The sequence below is a fragment of the Microchirus variegatus genome (assembly GCF_963457635.1).
Source record: "Microchirus variegatus genome assembly, chromosome: 7".
NCBI classification, from domain to species: Eukaryota; Metazoa; Chordata; class Actinopteri; order Pleuronectiformes; family Soleidae; genus Microchirus; species Microchirus variegatus.
In genome coordinates this window covers 2,369,234-2,389,417 of record NC_139808.1, presented here as the reverse complement: position 1 = coordinate 2,389,417, position 20,184 = coordinate 2,369,234, and the positions used below count along the sequence as shown (strand labels likewise).

At 39.6% G+C, this 20,184-nt stretch overlaps 3 protein-coding genes across 5 annotated transcripts; 2 read left to right on the top strand and 1 right to left on the bottom strand.

Moving 5' to 3' along the window:
* Window positions 1-73: 73 nt before the first annotated feature.
* gnb1b (guanine nucleotide binding protein (G protein), beta polypeptide 1b) lies at window positions 74-8,331 on the top strand. Its single transcript, XM_083892964.1, has 10 exons — window positions 74-214; window positions 4,471-4,579; window positions 4,694-4,732; window positions 4,827-4,933; window positions 5,073-5,136; window positions 5,904-6,066; window positions 6,366-6,432; window positions 6,519-6,720; window positions 6,817-7,033; window positions 7,133-8,331. Exons 2-10 carry the CDS (start codon window positions 4,523-4,525, stop codon window positions 7,237-7,239), a joined length of 1,023 nt encoding a protein of 340 aa, XP_083749090.1. The 5' UTR covers window positions 74-214; window positions 4,471-4,522; the 3' UTR covers window positions 7,240-8,331.
* A 3,634-nt stretch (window positions 8,332-11,965) lies between these two features.
* tardbpb (TAR DNA binding protein b) lies at window positions 11,966-16,922 on the top strand. 3 transcript variants are annotated; one of them, XM_083892243.1, is made up of 6 exons: window positions 11,966-12,712; window positions 13,852-14,015; window positions 14,102-14,242; window positions 14,350-14,517; window positions 14,600-15,688; window positions 16,354-16,922. In XM_083892243.1, exons 1-5 carry the CDS (start codon window positions 12,472-12,474, stop codon window positions 15,080-15,082), a joined length of 1,197 nt encoding a protein of 398 aa, XP_083748369.1. In that variant the 5' UTR covers window positions 11,966-12,471; the 3' UTR covers window positions 15,083-15,688; window positions 16,354-16,922. The 3 variants fall into 3 exon arrangements, with proteins under 3 accessions (XP_083748369.1, XP_083748367.1, XP_083748368.1); XM_083892241.1 differs by having other exon boundaries at window positions 14,332-14,517; XM_083892242.1 differs by having other exon boundaries at window positions 14,347-14,517; window positions 16,354-16,920.
* Window positions 16,923-16,928: 6 nt separating this feature from the next.
* cenps (centromere protein S) lies at window positions 16,929-19,831 on the bottom strand (the record flags this gene model as incomplete). Its single annotated transcript, XM_083892244.1, has 5 exons — window positions 16,929-17,054; window positions 17,188-17,254; window positions 17,340-17,373; window positions 19,439-19,562; window positions 19,802-19,831. 5 exons carry the CDS (start codon window positions 19,829-19,831, stop codon window positions 16,950-16,952), a joined length of 360 nt encoding a protein of 119 aa, XP_083748370.1. The 3' UTR covers window positions 16,929-16,949.
* Between the last annotated feature and the right edge of the window lie 353 nt (window positions 19,832-20,184).

Sequence of the window (20,184 nt, the reverse complement as noted above, 5' to 3'; positions counted from 1 at the left end):
CTCCTCTCCGGTTGGTTGACGGAGGTTGTCAAGCTCCCTTAGCTGTAGCCTCTGCGCGCACGGGAAGGGCTGCTCCTCGGAAAAACTAACGTTAGCTGGCTAGCTAGTTGGTGAGCTAGCGCTGTTGGTGTTCGTTGATGCGTGGATCGGAGGTACACACCGCCCTGTTTTCCAGTCAATGCCAAAACGCAAAAACAAGCGCAAATTGAATCAGGTAAGACGGAACTAAAACAAGAATAACGTTGCTCTGCCATCTTTCACCGTATCTATTACTACTAATAGCTGGTGAATTGTGGCGGAATTGAAACTGCCCGGGGGTGGGGTAGCGATGGCTAGCTTCCTTAGTTAGCTCAGGTTCGCTAACGTCAGGTTTGCCATTACATGTTTAACAAATTCGATAAGTCAATGTACGCGGTACTTTGCAGCTGTGGCCCCTGGTGCCCATTAATTTGATTCGAATGTGCAGGTTATTGTGGAAAACACTATATCCAAGTCAGCTGGCTCATACATCCGTTAATTTAAGTTGGTTTTTACTGCTGTTCGTGTTAGCAAATCTGGCTGGCGGTGAACGTTGGCCAGTGGGGCTTATGACAGTGATGACCCAGCGGAGTTGCCTCTTGGCCTAAAATACACTACTATAATGTAGTGGGTTAGTGAACGGATTAAAAAGTACTGGATATAAATGCCACGGTGAATTAAGCGCCTTCATAGTCACGATGTCGTCTCGTAGGCCGAGTGTAACTGTTGCATTTCAAGATTTTGCTATCAGTTGATGATGACACACTGGGTTGGGCTGGAAAAAAATAAACGTAATTAGTTACCGGCGATAGCTGAGTAGCTATCGTCACTAACTCACGTTAACATGACATATTATATATATATATACGAATGCATGTGTGTATCTGCGGGCGAGATCCACTCTCGTTCAGGGTGAATTACTGTATCCGCGTTAACACCCTTTTTACAAGCCGAACTATTAAGTTAGCATTTTGCTGCTTCTGCACCGAAACGGGGAGCACCGGTGCAACGGCTACAGCCCGCGTTGGTAACACTATTTTATGTTCCAGACGTTAACACGGTTTACGTTATGTAGGGGGTGTGTGTGGTTGGTGGTCATTTATCAATATCCAGCGCCCACATTCGTTGCATTTACTTGCTCGCTTCAGACAATCAAATAGGCCATCGCCGCCCGACCTTGCAGTTTTACAGGCTCGGTAAAGCGGAAGGACTTGGAAACCAATAAGTATACCGGTACACCGTAATCAAATCAATCGAATACTGTCTGCTTTAACGAGATTATTGGTGTGTAAGTAAGTGGATCTCGGAAGGCCCAGCGAGCTTCTAGATTTATTTACTGCTGGCTTCGAAGCTAACTACATAGCACTTGGTGTAATTGCGGAAGGAGCAGTCGAGTAGCACGAAGTTTCGTCATTTTGCATGATATACCGTCAGCCATAGGGTTGACCTGTGATGAAATGTCTAACCGTCTAACTAAAATCCTCAATTGATTTTTATTGCGAGCGAAGTGGATGAGTTCGCTGCTTTCTTGAATTGCAGCTCTGCCCTGCCTGCAGGCCTACACCGTCGAGCCTGCTAGCAAGCTAACCAGTAGACAGCAGTCTGCAAGATGGCGTTTAGCTGCATCTTCTTACATTTGTAAAAGTTGTATTCTCGTTATACTGCCCTGCGCCTTTTAAGTGGAGGAATACACATACTGTCTCATTTTACTAGTCTTATTTTGTCACATTAGGACTTTTATTCGAGTGCTCCCAATGTGTGTGGAGCCTCTGTGGACAATTTTACTAAACAAATGAGATTGAAGAACTTGGTTAAAACAGCTACCTCGCAGCCATTCAAATGCAATGCAAACGATCTACTGTTGAAGGCAAATCACAGTACTGCACATATTCACTAAGTCAACTGTCAATTCACCTAATACAGTGTTGAGTAAACTCGTGCAAAGTCTCTTAGGAAATTCACATGCTAGTATTGTGTGCATTTTATTTTACTGTATTTATTGTTTTGTTATTTCTTTGTAAGAGTACTGTGCTAAAGGCCCACGGTGTCACCAGCTTATGTCTGTTATCATTGGCCTTTGGATTGGAATGATGTGACTGAATGTTGGTCTTTGATTTAACAAGCTGTCAGTGAGTTCAACTCGTACAACATGTGCATGTCGCCCTTTTCACAGCAGATATTTTTTGACATAAAATGGTAAGACGGGTTTTACCAGTCTTTTATTCCAGTTTGCGCTATTGTTTTTTTCTGAAGAAAATCTTCTTAAATTTTATCTTAAAACTGCATACACATTTCCTTTATTTTCTGCATGTGTTCCATTAAAATTATACTTTATGATCATTATAGCATCGCTTAAAAAAAGCGCTGTATCAGGCCTATGATTTCAGTAGATGTGTGAAAATAAGGGACTAATCTTAATCTTATGGAAAATCCAGGCACTTACATTTAGCATGTTGTGTGTAAAATAAACAAGATTAAACTCATCCTTTAATGATTGAGAAAACATATTTCTAATGCCTGAGCTGGCTTTGCCAGCTGTTAATGTCAGTGGACATGGATAGGATTAACGTCCGATTGACTGAGGATTTCAGCTTTTAGGATTATGAAGTTGCTCCGTGATATTGCTGGTTATGGCTTCTTCTGTGATCCAGCTTTAGCTGTGAAACAGTGCATTATCATTATTTAACGATACAGATAAGCTGACTTGTCCTTTGAGAACATTTGTTTGCTTACTCACTGTAGTGAGAGTGAGGGAGAGATGCATTTTCGAGCTGCATTTTCTTTTTAATTCTAACGAAATGATACCTTTTTGAGAACGACAGGCACAGACTGCACTCAAGGGACCTGAGAGCAGCTAGTGAGCTACAATTCCAGGCTGTTTGCTACTGCTCATTGTTTATCATGCTGTCAGCTGACCCTGATCAGGCGCTTGAAAAGGAGAAGTGATGAGGGAGAGGAACTCTTTAGCTGTAAGCATCCATAGAGGTCAATGGGAAATGATACTTCTAAATGTGGAATATTTTAAAGTTTAGATCTATAGCTATAATGAATCCCGACTATCCTTGCTATTGGAGTTTTATTTTCTGCTTCACTGTTACATTGTTTAACATTCAGTGGTAGTGGTGTGTGTTTTTTCTGTTGTAATGGAGCCGGTTAATGTCTTATAGAAGGAAACTTGCACAGAGCGTAGTCCGTGTATGTAATGCATCAGAGACTGATGGGTTTTAAAGTGTGGCTTCCTGGTTTTTATCTTCCAATGTCATGCAAAACATTCCTTAAATATTATGTCTCGGAAGAGAAGTTGTTGGAAGGCAATACGGTTCTTACAGTAACTCCGACTCTACAGAAGCCAAATATATTGCTGTTATTGCTGAGGTTCACGATTGTCTGTAAACATTTTTTTTTAATGATGGCTGTCACAAATGGCTTTGTCTGGTTTACCATAAAGGGTACAGTTACACGTTTGTTTCCTGTGTGCTTCTGCTCTTGAATAATTAATTGAATGGGCCTGGGCACCGTGTTTTTCTAGCAGTAACTATCCGTTTTTATTCTGATATCGCAACGCATTTCTTGTACAGTCAGGCCATTGACTTGCAATATTTACTGTGAGTTTCTTTGGTTCTCTATAATGATTAAGCCTGTAATGATATGAAAGTTATCAAAAGTGTCTCATGGTTGGAAAAGGTCTATTCGAGACACAGCCCTTCCAACTCTCAGGAGTTTGTGCTTCCAATCCAGATGCAGATGCTTTTGAGCTGCCGGTGCTACCAAACTTTTTTTAAATGACCCGTTCCAATCGCGTGACAAGTGCGCAAAAGTTTAAACTATTTCAACAGCGTGAGGAGCGGAGGAAACATGCACATTCAACGACACAATCTCAAGATTATTTTTAGTGAGACACGGAAGAAACATACAGGAAGTTTGTTTCCTCAGCTTAAATAATCACCACGATGGAGTTTAGTTCTGTTTAAACAGTATTTTCTTAGAGAAAAGAGAAAAGTTTTTTAGTTTTTTTACTTTTTTGTTATTTCATTTCTGATTTCTGATGAAGTCTGTTACCTCAGAGTGTGGAAATACATTTTTTTTAGCAGTAATTTACTTTGTTACAGAATGTGGAAGTAAAAAGCTCTAGCCATTTATTAATTTCGCTTACATTGTTTCGTACCAATGAGTTTGACGTGAACAGGGTAATGGCTGATTTTCACATCACTGTAAAGTCGTACTGTAACAGGATTTGTCTGGCATAAAAAAATTATGGGTCAGGTTTATGGTAGTGAAAAAGTCAGGTTGAACTGTGACGTTGCGTACAGAAAATACTGTAACTTAGTCGTATTGTTGTTGACATTGAGCTGCCTTTCCTTTTGCTCATAAAATAACTTGAATTTGATATTAGGAAGATTTGTATGAATGATTTGAGTGTTTCATGTTTTTTTGTTGTTCTTCTTTTCTTAGATCGGCAAGTGCCCCAGTAGTTGGAGAAAGGTAATTGATAAAGCAGAAAAACATGAGTGAACTGGACCAGTTACGCCAAGAGGCGGAGCAGCTCAAAAATCAGATCAGGGTGAGTAACAAAACACTTTTTCATTTTATCCTACCAAACATGAAAACCACTCTATATAGCGAGAAAGTAATGCTAAGACTGACGTGCTAAATATTTGCATTTCCTTGGTTTCAGGATGCCAGGAAAGCATGCGCAGATGCCACACTATCACAGGTAATGTTTAATATTAGGATTATACCTTTGGCACGGGGAAAAAATGGTATGAAAATCATCAATTAACTTACTGCCTTTTTCTTCTTTTATTAAGATCACAGCTAACATTGACCCCGTTGGCCGAATCCAGATGCGTACAAGACGAACGCTGCGGGGTCATTTGGCTAAAATCTATGCCATGCATTGGGGAACAGATTCCAGGTAAACTCAATAGATTCTTATTTCACACCAAATTGTTGAGTGAAAGGTGAAATATACGATGTTAAATAATAACGTAAGTAGACTAGCAGGGAATATTTTTGCTGTGGCGGTTTCTTTATTGCTGTTCTCGTTTGTGTAGGCTCCTGGTCAGTGCCTCTCAAGATGGCAAACTCATTATTTGGGACAGCTATACCACAAATAAGGTAAGTCACGTCTTTGATGAAAGAGTTAATGTCACAGTTATATCTGCAAATACCAATTTTTTTTAAGTGCCAGTGAGTAGTACCTTATCGACTCTTGAATACTATCGTGTTTCTATCAAGGTGGAAATTATATGGGCCTGATTATACAGGATGTTGTCTAATGCCTTTTGGAACATTCCATTCTGTACTCTGTTCTCATTTTAGGAGCTCCTATAATATAATAAAACATTTTTTTTTTAAATTGGCACCAGAGCAAAATGATGAGTCTAGAATTAGATATACCTTGAAATGAATCGGATAGAATCCACAGTAGAGCTGCAACTAACGATTATTTTCATAATCGATTAAGCTGTCGATTATTTTCTCGATTAATCGATGAATCGTTTGGTCCATAAAATGTCAGAAAATGTTAAAAAAACGTTGATCAGTAGTTGTCAAACCTGGAAATGACGATGTTCTTGAATGTCTTGTTTTGTTCACAAACCAAAATGACTTGGTTTTATTGATTTTTTTGTTATGTGGAGCAAAGAAACCAAGAAAATATTCACATTTAAGAAGCTAAAACAATCAGAAATCTGGTTTTAATCATGAAAAAAGCTTCAAACCGATAAACGATTATCAAAATAGTTGGCGATTAATTTAGTTATCGATTCATCGTTTCAGCTCTAATCCACAGGCAATGTTGAGAATCAGATGTCAAAAGTATGGTGTATATTAATAGATTAATTAAAAGTATGTACGTGTGTGTTCTTACCTTTTTGTTATAGGTTCACGCCATTCCACTTCGATCTTCCTGGGTCATGACTTGCGCATACGCACCTTCAGGAAATTATGTGGCCTGCGGTGGCTTAGACAACATCTGCTCCATTTACAACCTGAAAACACGCGAGGGGAATGTACGCGTGAGCCGTGAGCTCGCTGGACATACAGGTAAAAACGCAGTGACATCATGTGTAATATGTTTTACACTGCACGTAGAAAACTAAAGTCATTGAGTGAATCCCTGGTAACATTCATATTTAAATTTGTATTCATAAACATTTTCAAAAATTGTGGGAAACGCGTAAGGTGCAACATCTACATTTAATCTCATCTGCCCTTTGTGTTAAATGCAAAGATTGGGAGCCAAGAGTTTGGGAAACGGAACACAACCCTTATTTGATATACACATGTTGTATCAAACGTGCAATTTCATATGAATGCACTTCTCATGTTTCTTTGAATTGTAGGATATCTGTCCTGTTGTCGCTTTCTTGATGACAACCAGATTGTTACAAGCTCTGGAGATACCACTTGGTGAGAGGATTTTCATATCATAGTTTCAAACCATACTGAAATTACAGAAATGTCAAATGCTTACTATCGTTTCTTTTACCTTCTAGTGCACTTTGGGACATTGAGACTGGCCAGCAGACGACCACGTTTGCTGGACATACAGGTGATGTCATGAGCCTGTCATTGGCTCCTGACTCCCGGTTATTTGTCTCCGGTGCTTGTGATGCCTCCGCTAAACTCTGGGATGTTCGAGAAGGCATGTGCAGACAGACTTTTACTGGCCATGAGTCTGACATCAATGCTATCTGTGTAAGTGATTCAGGACTATACTTGACTTTTTGGTATTGTGTAGTACTCTGCTGTGTGGTAACGGTCTCCCCATTTTTTTGTTGTTGTTATTTTTAGTACTTCCCTAATGGCAATGCCTTTGCCACTGGCTCTGATGACGCCACCTGCAGGCTGTTTGATCTGCGTGCCGATCAGGAATTAATGATCTACTCTCATGACAACATCATATGTGGCATCACCTCTGTTGCATTCTCCAAGAGCGGCCGTCTTCTTCTGGCCGGATATGACGACTTCAACTGTAATGTGTGGGACACACTAAAAGCAGACCGCGCTGGTGAGTCATTGACGCAAGATCACAACGGCCATATTGTCTTCTATGTTTTCTTGTCGGTAGTCCTGAGACGACTAGTCTTAATTGTGGTACTGTTTCTAGGTGTGTTGGCCGGACATGACAACCGTGTTAGCTGTCTTGGAGTTACCGACGATGGCATGGCAGTTGCAACAGGATCCTGGGACAGTTTTCTGAAGATCTGGAATTGAAGCCTGAAGGTTCTTTCATTCTTTTTTTTTTTTCTTTTTTTTTTTCTTTTTCCTTTTTTAATTGTTTCACCATTTTCCCACAGTATACTTTTGAAGCTATTCCAAGCAAAAAAAACCTGTAGTTGCAGATGTTTGCCATACCCAATTCTTTGTCCTGGCAGGAGTAGAAGGTGATTTACTGATGGTGCTACTTTTGTTGCCTTACAGGTTTGAGAGCTTTATGGGTTCATTGAAATGTCTGTGTTTCTTTTGCTGGTCAGCGCATTTGAGACACCTGTTGGCTTGAATGGATCTTGGCATTTTCTTTTGACTCTCATAACCAACAAAAACTTTGTTGTCCCTCCATTTACAGTAAGCTCTAGATAAATGTCAGGGCGACTTCACCTGCCTCTAGCATTTGTAAAAGTTTCATGGATTTTCATACAAGTTTTCATAGAGTGGTTGATGAGAGCACCTTAGACATCTTCTGCCCTAAAAGTTACTGCCGTAATATTGTGCTTACAATACGCCAATAAGCCAGAATGTGGCTGAACAGCATGTACAAAAAACGACAACAACCACAGAAAGGGGACAGGGAAATCCATTTCATGGAAAATGCTATGTTTTTGCTTTGACAGGAAATAAAGTTATGACACTTGAGGTGATTTACTGGAAGTATGATGTCACTACAACACACAACTGCTTATATTTAAGATACATTTGCTGCATGACCCCTGATGAAAACAGTTAAGTTCCTGTTCTAATGTCTTGGCTGATTAAATACAAGAGAAGTTTCTCCAGTGGTGACGGAAATAATCTTGCCGCCATTTCAGTATCTGACCAAACAATTTTAAAGATTTTTTTTAAGGGGATTGCCAAAAAGACTTATCAAAATGGTAGATAAGGCTGGTAGCCTGTGGGAAGGTTATTATTATGAACCTCTGACACTTGAAACTGCAAATGAATCTTGCATATAACGATGTTGTGTGGTGTAATAACTTAGTTATCTGAAATGAGCTTTATTAATAAGCATTTGCAGGCTTTCCCTAGAGACACAGAACTTGTAAGCCTGTTCTGCAGCTTGTAGACGTACATGTTAGGGATGTAACTTGTGGCATACTGATAGTGATGATAACGATGTAAAAAAGAAAAAAAAATTAAGTACCCTATAATTTCCAATGCTTTCCCTTCGACACAGTAACTCTGCATCACGCTTCAATTAAAGGACCTGGTATACTTCCCTGGTATAATCGACACGAAAATTATTTAGCAACCGAGCACAAAGAGTGCAAACAGAATTTCCGCCCGAGTATAAGCAGAAAAAAACATTTCACCAACAGAAGAATTAGTCGCTAAGGATAGTCATCCGAGCCCTGACCTGGCGACCGCTGAATCGGCTGACACCCCGTCTCTCTGACGGACGGACTTTTCAGTTGCGAACCGTTCGAACCAGACATCCGAGGGAGCTGTAGCATCGTTCTCTTCTTCTTTGCTTGGAATGCGTCCTATTCCCTGCTTCCAGACTTGTACCGCCACCCGATGGTGAAGTGGGATACTACAGTACACTGACACGCGAGTATACCAGGGCCTTTAGTATAATGTCATATTTTAAGTTTAGTTTATTTACCAAAAGTTGACAAGACATCAAACAAAGGCAAAGATTAATTTACCTAATAACATTATTGTTTCAGTTGCAATCAAATTCCATCTGGCCATGATTATCATATATTCAAAATCTCACATGGTGACATCCCCACTGCATATAATGAACCCAATGAGCCTTAAACTTCTGTTTGACTTAAAGGTCCAGTGTGTAACTTTTAGGAGTGTTTATGGACAGAAGTTGAATGTACAACCCTGAGTATGTTTTTATCAGAGTGAAATTGCTTTGGAGTAAAAACCCGTTTTTGTTTTCATAGCCTCGGCACAAGCCTTTTTTTTATTTTTATGTACTTGTGGCAAGGGCCTTGCTTTACGGAGGCCGCCATCTTGTGCTGCCATGTTTCTACCGCATTTTCTACCGCAAATGTACAAACCAGCCAGAGTGAGAGTGTTGTGCTTTTTGAAGCGACATGAACAAAATATCATCAACATCCTTTCTGGTATACAAAGGCCACCGTAGTTCTGACCTGTGTTGGAAAGGGAGGGGCAGTGAGCGAAGACGTTCCCCGCAGTCTGCCGACTTGCCATTAGATGTCACTAATTCTCACACACTGGACCTTTAAGGTTAGGCAGTTAATTTCTAAATTCAATTTGTCTTTGTTTCCCAGATGTTCTTTTAACTCCAAAGTTGACTGGAAGACCATTACAACTTCAGAATGTTCACAGCATCTTCTTCAACACTGTTTAAACTGACTTGGACACCACAAAAATGAAGGGAAACCAATGCCTTTCCTACACAAAGAAGAGCACAATTGTTTATCACCTAGTTAAGAAAGGATCTCCTGTGGTATCAAATCAGAAACTTGTGCATTCCTTCTTGGACCATTTTATGTTACCCTGAAAGAAAAAAACAACAACACTATCATCCCATGCAAATGTGTGCGTCTTGAAAGCAAATGTTGGAGTGTAATGTACAAATTATTTAACTTTTTTTTTTTTTTTTTTTTTTTTTTTTTTTAAAGAATTATATTCTGATGGTTTGTTATTCTTGATGGCTATTCTTTTTTCTTTTTTTTTGTCATTTCTTTAGTGGTTTTAGATATGTTTGAATTACAGCTTGTCTTTCTAATCCAGTTAAAATCATATAAGACAGATGAGAGGTAACATGCAGAAGTAAACGCTTGGATCATATTTACACGAGCAGCTTTCAACAATGTCCATGATGTATTTATATACTAGCTGTTTTTTTGTTTCATCACAGCCTTTTGCACATGAAGAAGCTTTGCCTCTCAACTAATACTATGTTAACTAACAAAGCACATGCTATAAGTTATAAATGCTCATTCCAGTACTAAAGGAGTTATGAGAAACGTATCCAGTTGACCCCCCCCTTAATTCTTGTACATGCCTTTGACTTTGGGTGGGATGGGTTGGGGGTTATAGCAAGGTAGGTGCAGAGATAATCGGGCATGGCTGGATTTTATTATATGGATGGGGGGATTGTGTTTAGTATCCACTTTTGAGTGAGACACCTTACCCGACTAAATAGACACTTCCTTTGCTTGGGACTGCAGTTGCAACTCTGTGAATGAAATGTACAAATCAGTGTCTGAAAAAAATTGGTCTGATATTTTTAAGTTAAGGCATTTAATTTCGTCTGCCACGAGTTAATTTAGATGTGCATGCTGTAGACTTGCTTTCGACTGTGCAACAATTCTAGATTTTCTTTTGTTTCTGAAAAGGAGAGCAACCTATTCATTGAACTTAATAGAAGCCAATTTTTTTGGCTCAAGCTCTGCATACATCACGTACTAATACTGGTAACGCTATGCACCAGAGTGAGCAAGAATGGAGAAACACTTAATATTGACTGCGTACTTAGTGTAAATTCTGCTTACCAGTTCTCTTGATGCCAATTTTTGTAATAATTATAACAAACATTGTGAGAATTCTATTACTTCGAGTCATTTTTCTCTCCTTCAAATCCTCACACTCAATGGAACAATAACATCCTCATAGACTGTCCATACTAAAACAACTTTTGTACATTTTTTTTTCTTGGTCTTAAATTGAAAATCAGAGCATCTGAATGACATTTCACTGTATACAGAAGCACTTTTGTTAAAGTTGTGACATATTTTCACTTTTCTTTTTTTTCTGCGATGATGTACAATAAATGTGATGTATTTGTGTGTGGCCACAAGTGAAAATGCAATTCAACTGAGATGGATTCCCTTTTCTCTTTCCATTAATATTATAGAGCTCTGCACCCTTATGTACCTTTTCACTTTTTGTATTTCATTTCAGTCTGTTGGTGTTCCACGGTGAGCTGGATGCAAGATAGATACTGTACTAAATTGTACTGTTATTGATTGAAAAAATGTAATAAAAAGCTGTTTGAGATCTCTATGTGTTGTCTGTTTGAATATAAATTCTGAACGGAGGTGTTTAAGGAGGCCTTTTACACCCTGGTAGCAGCTGATGTATTTCAGAGAGGATGGATTAAAATTTGGTGAGCAAAATATATTGGAATAAACAAATGAGGCTTGCTTGTTATAGATTCTGAAGCTATACAGCTGCCTGGTGTTTTTAAATACAACCAAATACCTATCCTATGTATTGACCTTTACAGGGGAAAAAATAAGGTGGACAAGAAGCATTAGAAAGTATAAAGATTAAAATGCCATTTTATTATTTTAATTTAATTTAAATGCTGTTTCCACAAATGAATATGAATGCTTACTTCAAGGCAGTAATGTAATTATGGATGGAACTGCGTTAAATTATGAAGTAAAAATAAGTTTGGCTCCTGTGACAACGTCAAAATATGAGATTGAATAAATGTAATAAAACGGTGACTTAACACTGAGTGGGGTGGGGGCTTCCATACAATTCCGTACCGGAAAAAGAACAACATAAACAAACGGTAAATGCAACAGAGGGCTGTTGTCTTGGATGTACCATTCTATTACAATCATTACAATGAAAATGGGCTGTTCCAAGCTTTTAGTTTTTACAAATACACATGTAATACTTTTAAGTTCCTAATAAATAAAATATCAAGGTATTTCTTCAGATGTATTAACCGCCATGAAATGAAGACGCCCACAGCAGTGACGCAGTTCCGGTTTTGTATAATGTTCTCTCTGTAGGCCTCGCAAAGCGCTTTCAGTTTACACCGCGTGTTAGAAGATACTCTTATATTTTGATGTCTTACTTTTCATTGGGAACCGAACGGGCGCGTAGTTTGAATTAAAATCGTCGTTAGTCTGGACAAACAATAGCGGAAGAAATCGTTTGACGGATTTGTTTTTTTTTCGCGGACCGTCCGCTCTTATCGTTGTCGTCACGTCGTCTGGTTGTTGACGACGCAGATCCCCGTCCCAGCGAACAAAGGAACGGCAAGGCCGACGTACGCTTCGTCGCTCTTTTGGGAGAAAGTTCGCATTTTAGGTAATATAGAATTAGACTGACTTCAGTGTACATTTTTGTGTCACTTGTCACCTCTGTGACTCGGTCAAAACAAACAAATTAGACGACTCATTCAGTTCGGTTAGCAACATCGGCTCAGGTTAGCCGCGTAGCTAGCTAGCTAGCTAGCTGTAGCGTAGTTCAGATTCAAGTCTAGGAAGTTTTCTTTATTTGGGGAGAATGGCTGAAGTGTACATTCGAGTGGCAGAGGAGGAGAACGAGGAGCCCATGGAGATTCCGTCCGAGGACGACGGCACCATTCTGCTTTCCACCGTGGCTGCTCAGTTTCCAGGAGCGTGCGGCCTGCGCTTCAGGAGCCCCGTATCTCAGTGCATGCGGGGAGTACGTCTAGTGGAAGGGATCCTTCACGCACCAGAGACTGGATGGGGCAATATCGTGTATGTCGTCAACTATCCTAAAGGTAGATGTGGGCATTTTCTACGCACTTCTTCTGGCTGAACATTTTGTCCAAACAGGTGGCCATTTGTGTTATTTATAATTAATGATGTAACTAGAGCACACGGAACATAAAGAGGGACCCGAGGTGAAGTATGTCCCCATCCACACTATTGCAGACTGGGGCTCTAAATTCAGCTTTAAAAGGAGCAGATACAATAACTAGGTTTTCATTACAATTATTTGTAATTTGAAAAAAATGTTATGTACATGTTTATTTACATCCACCGTTGTTCAAGCACCACTTAACGTATGTCGCCCTCCTGAGGAATTCTGAGGAACTGCAAAACACAGCCAGTGTATGGACATGTTTGATATGCCTATGTGATGCTAGGCTAACTAGCACCTAGTTTAAGATTAATAATTTCCCATGAGTAAATTGCAAAAGTCACTGTGTGACAAAACAAAACATTGTTATGCTGAGAAATGATTACAGAACTGCGTGCAATGTAATGGATGCTACCTTTTTTAATGGCAGTAGAAGACACTAAAGTCAGGGTCACCATAGAGGGGTAAGAAAGTGCAACTCGAAAAAATGCCAAGCACGATCAACAAGCATGAGAATTTTTAATTCCTCCTTGCTTCCCCTGTACTATAGTAGTATTTGCTTCCTGCAGTAATGGTACTTAATTTCATTTTCTGTTTCTGCTTATTTTCCCAATTCAGTAAAATGAGGAAGTCTTATGAACTCTGTATGTCCTCTTTTATTTTTCATTACATTTTAATTGATGCACTTTTCACCTACCTCAAAGGTAAAAAAAAACAAAAAACATACGCTCAGTTTTTTTGGTCCAATTGAGCATTAAATGGGGGTTTCTACACAACACACATATACATCACTTTGAAACTTTCATGGGCTTTGCTGTTCAGCTCTCAGGTGCACATCTCTGCTGCTTTTCACCAAATTAATCTTTTTTTTGATAATTGATCAATCATATTGAGTGTTTTCATATACATCCACAATTTTTTTTTAAACTATGCGTCATTCCCTCTGATTTTAATTGATTTCATACATTTACTCTTTTGAGAATGATCAGTTGGAAGTTGTATGATCTTGGGATTGTGAGAGTAAGATATTAATATAAAAAATATTTTCTATTTCAGACAACAAAAGGAAAATGGAGGAAATTGATGCCTCCTCTGCTGTGAAAATGAAGAGAGGGGATATGAAGACATCTGATCTGATTGTACTTGGTCTTCCTTGGAAAACAACCGAGCAGGACTTGAAAGACTATTTTGGTACATTTGGAGAAGTCATCATGGTTCAGGTACATCAGTGATTAAACAGACGTTTGCTTTAGGTTACATGAAATGATGCGACAGTCGATGATAATAATTGGTTGTTGTCTTCCAGGTCAAACGAGACGGCAAAACTGGAAATTCAAAAGGATTCGGCTTTGTGAGATTCACAGAATATGAGGCCCAAGAAAAAGTGGTCTCACAGCGCCATATGATTGATGGAAGATGGTGCGACTGCAAGCTCCCTAACTCGAAGGTGAATATTGCAATATCCATGCACATGCCCCCACATGTTAAAGAACCAGAAATTAACACTCTATCTGCTAAAATTTCTCTTAAATGAAGTTTTTCTTTGGACAGCAGTGTCCAGATGAGCCACTAAGAAGCCGCAAAGTTTTTGTCGGTCGTTGCACAGAAGACATGACCACCGACGATTTAAGGCAGTTTTTTATGCAGTATGGAGAAGTCACGGATGTCTTCATTCCAAAGCCATTCCGTGCTTTTGCTTTCGTCACATTTGGAGATGATCAGGTATGGTATCGAGTTCGTAGAAAGAAGCTTCCTGTTGTAGTTGTGTCCACCAGAGCTGATTTATTTATTTTCCCCGCCGCAGGTTGCCCAGGCCCTCTGTGGCGAGGACCTGATTATCAAAGGTGTCAGCGTTCACATCTCGAACGCTGAGCCCAAACATGGCAATAGGCAGTATGACCGGACAACACGCTTTGGGAATGGTTTTGGAGCACAAGCGTTTGGTGGCAGTCGCAGTGGGATAGGGAGCAGCAGCAACAGTAGTCTGGCTAATTTTGGTTCCTTCAGTCTGAATCCAGCCATGATGGCTGCCGCTCTGCAGAGTAGTTGGGGGATGATGGGTATGCTAGCTAGCCAACAGCAGACGTCCACGTCAGGCAGCACCTCCAGTGGAACCAGCTCTAGCAGGGATCAGAGTCAGTCTTTCAGTACAGGCAACAGTAATTATGGCACCAGTTCAGCTGGTCTTGGCTGGGGGACAGGTTCCAACTCAACGACCAGTGGTAGCGGGTTTAGCTCAGGGTTTGGATCCAGTATGGAGTCAAAGTCATCTGGGTGGGGTATGTAAGTTAAGTGTTTGTCTGGTAAGTATTGTGAGAAAGATGAGTCTTTTCAACAACAACAGCAAAAAAGAAAAAAAAATTCTGGTGTAATGCGTATCTGAGAAACTTAACACTTTTGTGGAAGATGTTTTGTACATTTGAAAAAAAAAATGCTAAAGATTTAAATTAGAAAATGTGTTGAATGGAGTTGTTTATAGGATGTCCGACTAAAGTGCTATTTTTGATGTCATGTTTGGTTTTTGTATCCATTTCAACTGGATTCTCTAATGCATGCATTGTGAAATGTGATATAACCATTTGAAAAAAAAAAAAGTGCATGATTGTCTCCGATTCACTAGTTATGCGGCTTTGTCATAAACCTAAAGGCAATCTTGCATTGGGAAGAATCCTGTTGAAACCTAAATGTTTTAAGTGCAACTTTATTTGCAGTCAAGTTCTGTGGAAAAGCCTTCATTGAAATCTCTTCTGCAGTTCACCTCTCTTCCATTTCCCTGTGAAGAAGCTCCTCTTTGGCAGCATTCTTGGGGTGATATCGGTATCATTCTCCCTCTTCCCACCTGTAAATGCTATGCCATCAAACAACGGCTTCACTCCGCATGTTCTAAGAGACGGTGGGTGTTTTCATTTTTATCCACTTTTAAAATGGAAAGAACTGCGCAACTGACATTTTAAGAACTGATGAGTGCGATTGAGGATGACTTGTTGGCGAAGAGTGAAGCGATGAGTGAGCGAACGGAGAGACGCGTGAAACGGACTGGTTGTGCAGTGAAAGAGCCCCAATTTGACTGCTTTCTGAGTGTGTGAGTGGAAGCTGCGGATGCTACGAGCGCCTCCCCTAACCTGGACATCCTTTAAGTAGAACTTCAAGAAATTTTTTTTTTTTATTTTTGCAAGTTTTTCCTTACACTTAAGTGTGTGCTGATCAAATGCAGAAATATCAAAATGTAGTGGAATGTTGTGATGAATATTTGTATTGCTTATATTATCTGATTTGAATGCTGTATGGTGTGTGCTTTCATGTTATTGACCTGATCTGTTTGGTGTGTATTTGATGTGGATGGACACCTGCTGAAGACTCTGGGGGAACGCGAGTGGTGGTGTGCGAACGTGTAGTGGTGTGTCCTATGGAGTTCCCAGTTGCTCTTGTTGTTTGTGAGGTGTTTAAAAACATGTCAAATGAAGGGAGTTTCTCTAATAAAGTTCATTTGAATAGATGCTTAGTTGATATTACTTGAGTCAAATTTAAATACAAATCTAATTCGATTCACATATCTAGGGACCTTGGGCTCTGCTGGTCGAGGTCTCCGTTTGAACCCTGACTGAAGTCCGTCCTGAAGGACGAAGATGGAAGTTCCAACACTTTCAGTGTGTGGCCTTCTCAGACATGACATGGGGTAGTACCTGTCTTTTATATTTTTTGCTCATTTTTAATGGCTTCATTATTCAGGCTCATTCCAGGTTAGTGGGGATTTTTTTATTTTTTTTACATTGCCTTGAACTTTATGAGGAGTTTGACAATCTTAAATGTCCACGGATGTGTAATGTGCGAGTAGTCTCAACCACTGAAGTATAGAGAGAGATTTTTGTGTCCACTTGGCAAGGCTTTTATTTTATTACATTACAGCATTGTTTATAGCTTCTTCATCATCTGTAGTGCATTAGCAGGGCCTTATCACATGTATAACTTATTAAGAAGTTAGAAGTTAACACAAGTATTGCTGTGGACGACTGAAACGGCCATTAAAGAATGACTTGAATGTCAGTCTGGTGACACTTCACCTACTGTCTTTGTATTATTAGCAAGCCTTCATGTTTATGTTAAATGTTGGGTACAAGTGAGACACTGCTGCAGGCCTGTCTTGTGTCCTGTCCTCATTCTCTGCTCTCCTCCTCGGTGTCTCTGCTCTTCCTCTTTCCAGAACTCTTCTTTTTCTGCTCCTGGTTCAGTTCTTCACTTTTATTTTGTATGTAGATAGACTGAAATGAATAAAGGCAAATTTAACATTCGGTGTGCTGTCTGTTGTAGAATTATATACATGTACCTACAATGTATTACTGCATTATAACAATGAAAGGATTCACATCTGAGAGGTCGGTCGACGTAACTCACCAACGCAGAGCTGCGACGGGTGACGAGCTTGACGTCCTCTGCATTCACTGTGCTTCTCTTAGCGTGCCTTTAAATCAACGAGATGCTATTAACAGGCTGCTTTATAAAGTCAAATATGGTTTAAAAAAAGAAAATAGAGAGGTAATTCTCACCTTGCAAAGGCTTCCAGGTCCTTGGCAAATACATCTGAAAAGTCAAAGCTGACAATTAGGTCAACTAAAACATACATTAAATTTTCATTTCGTTAATTAAACAAAAGTGAGAAATACTGTTGTTGTATTTTTGGATTTAGTGAAAGGGATATTATTCACAATAACATTAATCAAACTGTAATGGATTAACGATGAAAATGGCTGAACCAGACACAGCAGTTAATGTGGAATAAACTGATTAACTTAACTATTATTTTTTTTGCCTTAAAACGCACAGTGAGTAACATTAATTACATTTGTTTACTATTGTAATTGCTTTAACTAAAAACTGTTTGTTCTGCGTAGCCTGTGTGTGACAGCTGCAGCATTGACCTCACAAAGTTAAGGTAATGGTTGCTGCTGTGTTTCCATAGTAACCCAAACAGACCTGTGTGTTGTCCGTTAGCTTACTACCCAAACACTTTTGTTTGTTTGTTGTGTTGACATGAACCTGATGTATAAACCAACAAAGCGGAAACAGGGAGAGACTTGTGAAAGTGTGTTCACATCCTTTCTGGTAATTTGAAGGCAACTGAAGACAGTGGATGAATACTCTATCTGTTGTACTATTTACATATTATTATCTGTACAAAAGAACCCACAGCAGCCCCTTTTTTACAGATGACAATTACTTTCAAATTAAAACTGCAATTTAGAGCCACGATGGGCAAATTACAATGATGGTAATTGTTCTAATTTTGATAGTTTCAGGTTATATTCCAATCAAACACAATTCTATGGGTTATAGAAACAACACCAGCCAAGGTAAAGTAAAACTAAACAGAACCTGCATTTGTGTATGTACTGAAAAATTAAATGACTTATCCACGCCTTTATAACCTCTAGGCTGGATTACTGTAACTCCTTACTGTCTGGATGTCCTAGTAAGTCCTTGAGAAGCCTTCAACTTGTCCAGAACGCAGCAGCACGGATACTGACTGGAACCAGACGACGTGATCATATAACTCCGGTCTTGGCTTCTCTTCACTGGCTCCCAGTGAAAAGTAGAATCTATTTTAAAATACTTCTACTTACATACAAGGCCCTGAATAATCAGGCACCTTCTTACATTTGTGACTTAATCACTTTATATCAACCGAATAGACCGCTGCGCTCCTTGAACTCAGGTCTACTGGTTATTCCTAAAATAACTAGAAGTAGAATCGGTGGTAGAACATTTATCTACCAGGCTCCTCTCCTGTGGAACCAACTTCCGCTTTCAGTCAGACAGTCTGACTCGGTCTCTGCCTTTAAGGTGAGACTGAAAACCTACCTTTTTAACATAGCCTATAGTCGAAGCTAGATCAGGTATGTCCTGATTAGAATAGTCTATCTTATGCTGCCATAGGCTTAGACTGCTGGGGGAATTTCCCATCATGCACTTAGAATGAGCACACAGACTTTGCACGAGCCGCACTTTCTCTACCCCGTCCTCGATTTTTCATCCCTCACTACTTACCAGATGTCCCCCCATGAGATGTAGCACATAAATCTACATGTAGCTCATCTCTAACTGATTTTAATCTCTTACAGTTCTGCTGACACCAGTGAACGACATGAGGTCAGGACAGGAAAGAGGACTCTGTTATCCCCAAGTCTCTGACCACAACAGTCTTCACTACTGTGATAAACCCAGTGATCCAGATGATCCTGGCATTTAAAGACTTTTTTCACTTTTTATTCTTGTCATTGTGTATTGTATGTTTTGGGAAACATCTACTGTCTGTCCGTCCAGGGAGTGGATCCCTCACCTGTGGTTCTCCCTAAGGTTTCTACCCTTTTTCCCTTTTACAGGGTTTTTTTTTTTCCCTGGTAGTTTTTCCTTACCCTGGTCGAAGGTCTAAGGACAGAGGATGTTACCAACCCTGTGAAGTCCCGTGAGACAAACTATGTTTTGTAAACTGTGGGCTATATAAATATTGATTGATTGATAAAGATTGATGACAACATATTTTGGTCCAAAATTTGATAAAAAACGACATACTATACTATGTCGTCCAACATGTTTTCATTAAACAGAGCTGCATTTGCTTATGTATTGCAGTAATATATTGACCCACCACACTGTCTGAATGTCGTCTCTGCTATGGCTGCGATGACTTGTCTGCTGAAGTCTCTTCGATGGTCTTCTCCCAGTTTCTGACAGATTCGACCCACAGTGAAGTGCAATGCTGCCTTTAACCTCTGAAACGACAAACATGGAGTCACATCGAGAGGTTTTTTTTGTTTTTTTTTTGTGATGATTTGATTGTGATAACGGGACAAAGCTATGTACACTTTATATACTGTACAAAAACTAGCGGAAGTGCGTGCAAAACACATACACACTCATTTTTTTTTTAATATCACAGGAGAAATATTCAGTAGTAGTAAACGATAAAGGGACCAAACAAATCCATCGTTTGATTCATCCCCGTTCTTACCTGACGCGTTTCTTCTTCGTCTAATGACATTTTTTTCGTGTGAATAAATTCAACAAAAACGTCGCACCGCGGCGAAAAACGAGGAAACTCTCATTAAGTCAGGAGGGGGAAAAAAATAAGACAATTTTATCGCTAATATTTGACAAACGCGCGCATATTTGAAGAGCTTTGCTGTTCGACACTCGAGTTGACAAAAACAAACTCCGGCGGCACATATTCACCAGGAAACCAACAACTTTGACAAGTTTGCTTCCTACTCTATGAATGGTATAGCGCCATTCTGTGGTCCGGAGGAAACATGACAGCATCAAAATCATTTTTTGGACAATTTTTTTGGGTCCAAAGTTCCACAAAAAAGTCATTATATAGTATGTCGTCCAAAA

Bases quoted from the DNA above. Each gene is read 5' to 3' on its own strand.
- gnb1b (XM_083892964.1), top strand. From the start codon at position 4,523: ATGAGTGAACTGGACCAGTTACGCCAAGAGGCGGAGCAGCTCAAAAAT. The intron at 4,733-4,826 runs GTAATGTTTAAT...TCTTTTATTAAG, and splicing joins CAGATGCCACACTATCACAG to ATCACAGCTAACATTGACCC. The intron at 6,433-6,518 runs GTGAGAGGATTT...TTTACCTTCTAG, and splicing joins AGCTCTGGAGATACCACTTG to TGCACTTTGGGACATTGAGA.
- tardbpb (XM_083892241.1), top strand. From the start codon at position 12,472: ATGGCTGAAGTGTACATTCGAGTGGCAGAGGAGGAGAACGAGGAGCCC. The intron at 12,713-13,851 runs GTAGATGTGGGC...TTTCTATTTCAG, and splicing joins TGTCGTCAACTATCCTAAAG to ACAACAAAAGGAAAATGGAG. The intron at 14,518-14,599 runs GTATGGTATCGA...TCCCCGCCGCAG, and splicing joins TCACATTTGGAGATGATCAG to GTTGCCCAGGCCCTCTGTGG.